Source organism: Trachypithecus francoisi, unplaced genomic scaffold (genome assembly GCF_009764315.1).
Source record: "Trachypithecus francoisi isolate TF-2019V2 unplaced genomic scaffold, Tfra_2.0 Lachesis_group13, whole genome shotgun sequence".
NCBI classification, from domain to species: domain Eukaryota; kingdom Metazoa; phylum Chordata; class Mammalia; order Primates; family Cercopithecidae; genus Trachypithecus; species Trachypithecus francoisi.
In genome coordinates this window covers 50,810,368-50,821,528 of record NW_022681458.1, presented here as the reverse complement: position 1 = coordinate 50,821,528, position 11,161 = coordinate 50,810,368, and the positions used below count along the sequence as shown (strand labels likewise).

At 43.5% G+C, this 11,161-nt stretch overlaps 1 protein-coding gene across 3 annotated transcripts in view; it reads left to right on the top strand.

Moving 5' to 3' along the window:
* Positions 1 to 9,433: 9,433 nt before the first annotated feature.
* Positions 9,434 to 11,161, top strand: part of GLS (glutaminase) — a 91,032-nt gene continuing 89,304 nt past the window's right edge. For 2 of the 3 annotated variants that reach the window (XM_033230818.1, XM_033230820.1), the window contains exon 1: positions 9,434 to 10,093. In XM_033230818.1, the coding sequence (XP_033086709.1) occupies positions 9,708 to 10,093 (386 nt within the window). In that variant the 5' untranslated portion in view covers positions 9,434 to 9,707. The remainder of the gene's footprint in view (positions 10,094 to 11,161) is intronic. The other variant, XM_033230821.1, reaches the window with a different exon arrangement.

Sequence of the window (11,161 nt, the reverse complement as noted above, 5' to 3'; positions counted from 1 at the left end):
GTTTTCTTTTTTTTGAGATGGAGTCTGGCTCTGTTGCCCAGGCTGGAGTACAATGGCGTGATCTTGGCTCATCGCAACCTCTGCCTTCTGGATTCAAGCGATTCTCCTCCCTCAGCCTCCTGAGTACCTGGGACTACAGGTGCACGCCACCACACCCGACTAATTTTTGTATGTTTAGTAGAGATGGTATTTCACCATGTTGGTCAGGCTGGTCTCAAACTCCTGACCTCATGATCTGCCTGCCTTGGCCTCCTGAAATGCTGGGATTACAGGCATGAGCCACTGTGCCCAGCTGAGCTTATTTTCTTTTATCACAAAATATTTCAAACAGAGAGAAAAGGGAATATAACAAACCATATTTGCCTGTTTGCTTCAGATTTTTAAAATTATTATTTTAAGAAATTAATCATGCTGGGCACGGTGGCTCATGCCTGCAATCCCAGCACTTTGGGAAGCTGAGGTGGGCAGATCACAAGGTCAGGAATTCGAGATCAGCCTGGCCAACGTGGTGAAATCTATCTCTACTAAAATACAAAAGTTAGCTGGGCATGGTGGTATGCGCCTGTAATCCCAGCTACTTAAGAGGCTGAGGTAGGAGAATCGCTTGAACCTAGGAAGTGGAGGTTGTGGTGAGCTGAGATCACGCCATTGCACTCCAGCCTGGGCAACAATAGCAAAACTATCTCAAACAAACAAACAAAATGAAGTTCATCATTACAGATACAGTTTACAACTGTGTACAACTCTTCAATCTCATTCTCCATTATATATTTAAAGACAATAGTCACTATACTGAATTCGATGTTTGCCATTCCTGTGCATGTTTTAAACATTTAAACAAAATCTATATAAATCTACAAATAATAAATTGTTTTGCATGTCTTAAAATCATATAGTATTATAAGGCCGAGCACAGTGGCTCATGCCTGTAATCTCAGCACTTTTGGGAGGCCGAGGTGGGTGGATCATGAGGTCAAGAGATCGAGACCAGGCCGGCCAACATGGTGAAACCCTGTCTCTACTAAAAATATAAAAATTAGCCAGGCATGGTGGCAGGCGCCTGTAGTCCCAGCTACTCGGGAGACTGAGGCAGGAGAATTGCTTGAACTTGGGAGGCAGAGGTTGCAGTGAGCCGAGATGTCACCTAGGTGACAGAATGAGACTCCATCTCAAAAAAAAAAAAAAAAAATCATGGTAGTATAATATATACACCCATATGTAACTTTTACCCCTTCAACACTGTTTTTGAGACTTATTCACTTAATACAGGAAACTAGGGATCATTAGTTTTAAATACTGTGCATTAAATAATGTGTGCCATGTTATGTTAATCCATGATCCTGCCGATAAACATTTAGGTTGTTTCTACAGTTTTAAAAATATATTGTACTGTTTGTTGTACTATCTAGGGTACATGTGAATAAAGCTCTGCCTCAGAACACACATTGGTGTTATCTCTATGAGAAGCAGCTCGATCACAAACCAACCCTTGGATTTGTAGCATTGTTTCTAATACCTTCTAAATGGATAGAGGGAACCAGATGCTTACTGCAAATGTCAGATGCTTGAAAAGTGAAAATATAGTTTGAAGGAACCCGTGCTTTCCAGAGGATGAATACTGATTCCTCTTTACCCTGGTACATCAAAATACATTATTGTAGACTCTGAATTTTATATTAAGCTCCATAAATAATGATTTCAGCGGAGTTCAGTAATTGGTTTCTGAACTGGTAATATGATTTTACCATTGGATGAGCATAAATAGATAAAAGCCCTGGCTCATTTTTCTTTTTCAGGGCTTGTAAAATGTGACAAATGTTAGATGCTGAACTACCATTAGATTTCATAGCATAAAACTAACCACAGCATAATTGATATCGGGCTTATACTTCAAATCACTGCTAATTTTCTCCACTTAACGTGTCCAAATGCATATGACATATTGAACTATCAATAAAATGTCTCCTACCTGAGCTTTGGTTTTAATTGTACCTGAAAAAGAATACCTATTGACAGGCAGTCCCACTTAGTAGTACTGTTTGAACTGCTCTGTAGGTTGACTATCTTTTAGAATTCTCCAATCTTCTTCTTCATAATACAGATTTGTATACTGGCTACCACGTCTTCTTCATTCAAATTGAATGATGCATCAGTCAGCTTAAACTAAGTCATTCGCTGAGGCAGGAGAATGGCGCGAACACGGGAGGCGGAGCTTGCAGTGAGCCGAGATCCGGTCACTGCGCTCCAGCCTGGGTGACAGAGCCAGACTCTGTCTCAAAACAAACACAAACACACACACACACACACACACACACACACACGCGCGCACAAAATTAGCCGGGCGTGGTGGTGCATGCCTGTAATCCCAGCTACTCGGGAGGCTGAGGCAGGAGAATCGCTTGAACCCAGGAGGCTGAGGTTGCGGTGAGCCAAGATCCCACCCTTGCACTCCAGCCTGGGCAACAAGAGTGAAACTCCGTTTCAAAAAAAAAAAAAACGCACACACAACTAAGTCATTCTATGGTAATAACCCTCAAGTTTAAATGACTTAAAATAAGGCTTATTTCTCTTGCTGTTGTCAGCCAAAGTCATTGTCAGCTTTGTTTCATATTCTGGGACCCAGGTAAAGAAGCATCCTCTCATGGACTGGACTGGAACCAATTAACTGTGGTGGGGTTGCAGGGGCAGGGGGATGGGGCGGGAAGAAGCGTCCCCTCTCTCGGACATGCCATTTTTATTTAAAAGGGAAAAGAGAGATGACAGAACCAAGTGAGTTTATGCTCAGCAGTGGCTATCACTTCCTATCACATATCATTGAACAAATCAAGGCCAAGACTGCCATTCAAGGTGAGGAGGTAAAGTCTGCCCAGTGGGAGGGACAAAAATATTTGGGAATAGTAATATAATCTACAATAGAGGTTGTTTTCATTCTCAGGCAGGTATCCTTTTGACTGACTTTTGGACTGTGTACAAAATCCTTTTTTTTTTTTAGGTTTTGCTAATACACAAGAAAGACTTTCTTATCTCTAGGCTGGGGTTTAGCCTGATTTATTTTTAATATGAATCCCCAGAAAAATAAGGATTAAAATCATTTTGAAAAATTAATATTTGGAGTTCCCATAAATATAATGGTGGTATAAATACAAACAATATTACCTTACAAACTCAACTAATTGAAATCTTCATCATATTACTCTTAAGTGGAGAAAAATAGCTGATTCCCACCCAACCCCCACTCCAGCCATCAGGAAACTCTCAAAAAGAACTTCATATAGTTAGTATTTTAAGGCAGATCATTCAGATATGCTGCTCAAATTTGATGAAAATCTGTTGTCATTTTATATGAGGTCACACTGAACAGAGGTTTACTTTCATTTTACATAGATGGCAAATGATACATTTTTAGATTTAATTGCTAAATGTTAAGGTATTTGTATATGACATGTATATTTGAGGCTCGTTTTCTTAGCGATTCTTCCTTCTCTGGAATTTTTTTTTTTTTTTTTAAAGCTATTTGTGAATAGCTGTTACTTTGGGCACTGAGCCCAGTTTTTCTTTTTTTTTTTTTTTTAATTTTTTTATATTATACTTTAAGTTCTAGGGTACATGTGCATGACGTTTATATCATGTATAACTCCCCAATGCAATCCCTCCCTCCTCCCCCCTCCCCATGATAGGCCCCAGTGTGTGATGTTCCCCTTCCCGAGTCCAAGTGATCTCATTGTTCAGTTCCCACCTGAGTGAGAACATGCGGTGTTTGGTTTTCTCTTCTTGTGATAGTTTGCTAAGAATGATGGTTTCCAGCTGCATCCATGTCCCTACAAAGGACGCAAACTCATCCTTTTTGATGGCTGCATAGTATTCCATGGTGTATATGTGCCACATTTTCTTAATCCAGTCTGTCACAGATGGACATTTGGGTTGATTCCAAGTCTTTGCTATTGTGAATAGTGCCGCAATAAACATACGTGTGCATGTGTCTTTGTAGTAGAGTAATTTATAATCCTTTGGGTATATACCCAGTAGTGGGATGGCTGGGTCATATGGTACATCTAGTTCTAGATCCTTGAGGAATCGCCATACTGTTTTCCATAATGGTTGAACTAGTTTACAATCCCACCAACAGTGTAAAAGTGTTCCTATTTCTCCACATCCTCTCCAACACCTGTTGTTTCCTGACTTCTTAATGATTGCCATTCTAACTGGTGTGAGATGGTATCTCATTGTGGTTTTGATTTGCATTTCTCTGATGGCCAGTGATGATGAGCATTTTTTCATGTGTCTGTTGGCTGTATGGATGTCTTCTTTTGAGAAATGTCTGTTCATATCCTTTCCCCACTTTTTGATGGGGTTGTTTGTTTCTTTCTTGTATATTTGTTTGAGTTCTTTGTAGATTCTGGATATTAGCCCTTTGTCAGATGAGTAGGTTGCAAAAATTTTTTCCCATTCTGTAGGTTGCCTGTTCACTCTGATGGTAGTTTCTTTAGCTGTGCAAAAGCTCTTTAGTTTAATTAGATCCCATGTGTCAATTTTTGCTTTTGCTGCCGTTGCTTTTGGTGTTTTAGACATGAAGTCCTTGCCCATGCCTATGTCCTGAATGGTACTACCTAGATTTTCTTCTAGGGTTTTTATGGTATTAGGTCTAACATTTAAGTCTCTAATCCATCTTGAATTAATCTTTGTATAAGGGGTAAGGAAGGGATCCAGTTTCAGCTTTCTACTTATGGCTAGCCAATTTTCCCAGCACCATTTATTAAATAGGGAATCCTTTCCCCATTTCTTGTTTCTCTCAGGTTTGTCAAAGATCAGATGGCTGTAGATGTGTGGTATTATTTCTGAGGACTCTGTTCTGTTCCATTGGTCTATATCTCTGTTGTGGTACCAGTACCATGCTGTTTTGGTTACTGTAGCCTTGTAGTATAGTTTGAAGTCAGGTAGCGTGATGCCTCCAGCTTTGTCCTTTTGACTTAGGATTGTCTTGGCAATGCGGGCTCTTTTTTGGTTCCATATGAACTTTAAAGCCGTTTTTTCCAATTCTGTGAAGAAAGTCATTGGTAGCTTGATGGGGATGGCATTGAATCTATAAATTACCTTGGGCAGTATGGCCATTTTCACGATATTGATTCTTCCTATCCATGAGCATGGTATGTTCTTCCATTTGTTTGTGTCCTCTTTGATTTCACTGAGCAGTGGTTGTAGTTCTCCTTGAAGAGGTCCTTGACATCCCTTGTAAGCTGGATTCCTAGGTATTTGATTCTCTTTGAAGCAATTGTGAATGGAAGTTGATTCCTGATTTGGCTCTCTGCTTGTCTGTTACTGGTGTATAAGAATGCTTGTGATTTTTGCACATTAATTTTGTATCCTGAGACTTTGCTGAAGTTGCTTATCAGCTTAAGCAGATTTTGGGCTGAGACAATGGGGTTTTCTAAATATACAATCATGTCATCTGCAAACAGGGACAATTTGACTTCTTCTAGAGCCCAGTTTTTCTTAATCTGACTGTCTTTGTCTTTTCCTATTTTAAGATACTTCGAAAATTACTGGTTTATTTTCTAAAAATGAAGTAAATTATCTCTAGGTTCTAGGTTCCCCTTAAATGATATTTTATTATTAGATGGTTTAAAACAATCCTGTTTGGCTTTTCAATAATAAATGTAAAAACTGATCATATTGCATGTCAAACTTTATTCACCCATGGTTTGATAATAATAGCTATAACACAGAGTGCTACTGTCATATTCTAGGTGCTTATATGTGTTGTTTATTTATTCCACATGACAACCCTATAAGTACCAATATTATCCTTTTTTTTTTTTTTTTTTTGAGATGGAGTCTTGCTCTCGTAGCCCAGGCTTGAGCGCAATGGCTAGATCTCGGCTCACTGCAACCTCTGCCTCCTGTGTTCAAGCGATTCTCCTGCCTCAGCCTCCCGAGTAGCTGGGATTACAGGCATGCACTACCATGCCTGGCCAATTTTTTGTATTTTTAGTAGAGACGGGGTTTCACCATGTTGGTGAGGTTGGTCTTGAACTCCTGACCTCAGGTGATCCACCTGCCTCGGCTTCCCAAAGTGCTGGGATTACAGGTATGAGCCACCTTGCCTGGCCATATTATCCCCTTTTTATATATGAAGGATTTACCCTACTTACTTTAGTACACATCTATATTCAGTATTGGAAAAATAAGCCATGTTTGGCAGGGCTTATCAATGAGGCTAGGAAGTTGGCCAGTTAAAGCAGGAAACCAACAGACGAAAGGGAAGTAGTAGCAGAAGCTTGTTTAGAGGTTTCCTGAACCTTGCTCTATTCTCCAAACAGAAGAATTTCAAAAAAAGGCTTAGGCAATTCTTTTAAGCTGTTAGTCAAAGGAGAATTACTTGCTTTTGCTTTTTAGTTCTAGGTCAACAAATAATAAATAAGTTTTTGTGAAGGCACAACCTGGAATATATATATATATACACATATACACTTTTTATTTTATTTATTTTTTTGAGATGTAGTATTGCTCCGCTGCCAGGCTGGAGTGCAGTGGCATGGTCTCGGTTCGCTGCAACCTCGGCCTTCCAAGTTCTAGGGATTCTCTTGCCTCAGCCTCCCGAGTGGCTGGGATTACAGGTGTGTGCCACCACATCCAGCTAATTGTTGTATTTGTAGTAGAGGCGGGGTTTCACCGTCTTAGCCAGGATGGTCTCAATCTCCGGACCTTGGTATCTGCTCGCCTTAGCCTCCCAAAGTGCTGGGATTTACAGCATGAGTCCACCCTGCCCAGCCTATATATGGATTTTATTATGATCTTGAAACATTAGCCTTTTGTAATTTTCGACAGAACAGAGAAGCTCAGGAACACAGAAGCACAGGAGCCCTTCTTCAAGTTAGAATAGGAACAAAGTGCATAAATTCCAACTATTCCCTTTCGTGGTTGATTACCTCATGATGGCTACTCTTTGTAGTGTAGCTGCACTTAGAAGCAAAAAGGAAGTCTAAGAGTAGATTTGACAATTCAACCATAGTTAATGTGGAGAGCCTTTTTCTATTTGCAGATATTTTGGTGGACTACTTATTGTATGTATACAAATATTTTTATACATATATGTTTTACATGATGATTACATGAGTTTATTTTACGTGATGATATGATTCATTTTAACATAACTGAAACTCCAAAGTTGTGTAATGGTTACAAAGTTGTAGAATAAAAATATCTTTAAAGATTAAAAAATTATATAAGATGAAGAAAATAATCAAAGTATTGAGTCACATTTTTATTCAATTTGGAATAGTTTCTTGGCTGTCTATAATCTTTTCATTAGCCTTCTCAAACAAGGGGTTAAATTTCAGTGAACTCAATTCTTCCAGATTTTGGGAGTAATATCTGTCCATTCTCCCCAAAAGCAGAAAGTCTAGAAACTACCAAAAAATAAAACTCTAGAAACTAGAAATTCTAGAAAATAATCTATTACTAGGTTAGCTTTTTTATTTGTTAAGTGTACTATAAAGCCTTTAAACCTTTAAATATCTAAAATAATTTTCATAAGAAACTCAGAGAAATTAAGGGAAAAACTGAGAGGAAAATAGTAACTGGATTGTCAGTTGCTTCGTGTTGTTGAGAAAAAGGAGGCAGTTAAAATTGATAACTAATTGCAGCTAAGATATTGGACAATATTAAAGTTTGCAAGTCATTAACAAGTCAGGGTTAGGCAGGGGTAATATTTGTTACCTTTCCTCCGAAACTTGATGTCTCTATTCCTGAATATATCATTACTTGGATTCATCAACATTTTTGGACAAGTAACATTAGTAATAAAAGCCATCTAAGTAGTTTGCCATTGTCCTAACTGCTTTTTTTTTTTTTAATAAAAAAGGTGACTGTATGTTTTACACATGATAGTTTTTTCCATGTTCTTCTGGTTAAACAGCAGATAGAAAAAAAAAAAAAACTTAAAACACAGCAAGGCTGTAACATGCCAAAAGTCACATAACCTGTGGGTACAGCCAGATTTCCTAATTACTAATCTATTAAAATATTTTACAGTTCATCAGATTACTAAATCCAGTGATCAATTAATGACGCACCTGACATACACCTTCTAGTTTCATAAAATCATCTCATTAGGCTGGGCGCGGTGGCTCACGTCTGTAATCCCAGCAATTTGGGAGGCTCAGGGGGTGCGGATCCCTTGAAACCAGCCTGGGCAACCTGGCGAAACCCCATCTCTACCAAAAAAAAAAAAATTAGCAGGTGATGGCTGAGGTGGGAGGATCACCGGGGCCCCTGAGTTCAAGGCTGCATTGAGCCGTGATCACGCCACTGCACTCCAGCCTGGGCGACAGTGAGACCCTTTCTCAAAAGGCACACACACAACACAATAACGACACACCATCCCCCAAACATCTTACTAAACTCTGTGGATCTACGCCTTTTAAACCTAATTGTTTCAGGAAATCGTCTAAAAACATTTTTTTGTCCTGGAATGGAATGTGTATGTAGGCTCAGGGAACAACTCAGTTTATCAGGTTCTTGGCTCTTTTTCCACAGGTCCAAAAGGATAAATGGATAAAGTGATGCTGAAATAACTTAGAGAACTCGTATTCCAATGCTTCTATTTTAAAAACAGTGAAGCAGTTTTTAAAATAGAAAAGTATCTACAATTTTGCTTTCAAGCCAACTAGCGTTAACGGAGTCATTGCTATTCAAAACTATTTTTGAAGTATCGGTGTACATTTAAAAATTAATTTTTAAAAAAGCTGTCGTTTTCTGGATTCCGCAACCCCCCCCCATTCGTCGTCCTCCCCCCACCTCCACCCTCCATTGGCTTAAGTCACATAGCTGAAAGGATTGTGCTCATTTTTTCCAAAACATTTCACGTCTGGGTAGTAGCCAATCATGGAAAGTTTCAAGCAAATGTTACATTTGGGAGAGGGATGAAGCTCGTCCGGGGCTGCTCTCGGAGGACTCGCCGGACGCCCTGACCTGGGAGCCAGATGCGAGCTGCGACCGGTCGAGTTCCGACAGCTCGGCCAGACTCAGCCCTGCCAAACCTGCTGACCCCACGGCCCTCGGCTGCGGGGGCTCTCGCCCATGAGTCTCTCCAACAGCTCGAATCCCCGGAGCTGAGGAGCCCATCGCTTCATAAATGCGAGAACCCAGAGCTCCTAGTACCCAACTAGGCTAGCCTTGGAGGTGGCACGGCACGCAGAAAGCGGCTACTGACGAGCCTGGCCTGGCTCATCCGCTGCACACGTCAGTTTGACTCCTCTCCCCGCCCCCCACCAATCCCCCGCCCTACTCCGCGCACCCAGAGCCGAGAGAAATTTGACCGCCCTAATCGCCAATCAAAAGAGAGGTCGAGGATTTCAGCCAATCGGAGCGGGCGAAGGGGGCGGGTCGTCGGCGAGCGCCGAATGTCTCTAGCCCTCCCCTGCGCTTTAGCCTCAGTGCAGAGTCTTAGGCGGTGTGAAGAGAACCGGTCGCGGCGATCTTAAGGACCAGCAGCAGCAGCAGTAGCAGCAGCAGCAGCAGCAGGAGCAGGAACAGCGGCAGCAACACCCGCATCCGCTGCGGGAGTCCGAGCCAGAACCACACCCACGTCGCTGCTCTTTCCTCTTGTCATCTCACTGCCCCGCCACAGATCGCGTTCCCCGAGGAAAGCGGCAGCCCACGCCCGGAGCATCCTCCCCTGTTGAGCGGCCGCTGACGGACCCGGCGGTATGATGCGGCTGCGAGGCTCGGCGATGCTGCGGGACCTGCTCCTGCGGTCGCCAGCCGGCGTGAGCGCGACTCTGCGGCGGGCACAGCCCCTGGTCACCCTGTGCTGGCGTCCCCGAAGCGGGGTACGGCCGGCCGCGGGCCCAGCTGCCGCCGCGCGACTCCACCCGTGGTGGGGCGGGGGCGGCTGGCCCGCGGGGCCCCTTGCGCGGGGCCTGTCCAGCTCTCCCTCCGAGATCTTGCAGGAGCTGGGCAAGGGGAGCACGCATCCGCAGCCCGGGGTGTCGCCACCCGCTGCCCCGGCGGCGCCCGGCCCCAAGGACGGCCCCGGGGAGACGGACGCGTTTGGCAACAGCGAGGGCAAAGAGCTGGTGGCCTCAGGTGAAAAGTGAGTGTCTCCGCGAGGCGCAGGAGGCCTCATTCCGCTTGGGGCCCAGGCTCGGGGTGTGTGGGGACCTGCGGTGGGGCGGGATAGGAACCGAGGTTCTAGAAAAGAGAAAGAAAGAGGTGCCGGGCGGCCTGCGCCGTCTGCGCCATGTGATTAGGCCCGGCCCCGCCCGGGTCCCTCCGCCAGGCTCCCACTTCCCTTCTCCGCCCCCGGCGGGGGTCGCCCGGGTGGGGCCGCTGTGGGGCCTGATGGGCTTGCCTGGCGTCCCAGCGCAAGAGAGGCCGCTCCCCTGCCCGCGCCGCGTGCTCAGCTCCCTGGCTCGCGGCTGCAGCGCCTGGCCGCCCGCCCCAGCCATTCGTGGGCGATGCCGCACGAACATCTCCACCGAGTGACATTTAGGAGTTGGGCGTTCAGCAGAGCCTTTACCTTCCTGACTTGTCGCCTTTCCTGGCTCGTTTCCGCTTTGCCTGCCCTCCCTTGGTTTCTGCCATCATCCCGTTGGAAACCAGATGTGACAGAGAGCTCTTTATATTTCTGGAGTGGCTACATTAGGCACGTGTAGAGCCATCTGGGGCACCGGAAACAATGTTTCAGAAGTGAGATTAGGAGGAATCGGATCATGTGGCCGCGAAGATGGGGCACACAGTATAGACCACCTGTTTGCATTAGGGACCAGCTTTGGCCTGTCAGGTCTTCCGTGAGATGGGGAGATTTTTAGAAATAAAAGTTAAATAGCCAAGATGAAATGTGACATAATACACGAACTCAGTGAAAAATCTGAGTTAAGTAGGTTGCTACTTAGTTGTGATAGGATGTTGACTCATCCTGTATGTGTACAGCACAGTAGTTTAGTCTTAAAGCAAAATTGGTTTTTCTTAAACAATATGCAAAGCAGTCTCCTAAATATTTTAGTCGTAGGTAATACAAATGGACCACTTTGTTTTCCGAAAATGGGTAAACATTTACCGGCCTGCTTTCATTATACCTGCTTGTCTGGCTTTGTACGCTGACACTCTAACCTGTTTTGCTTCCCTTTTATTTCTGCTGCTATTTCCAGCTCTAGAGTCA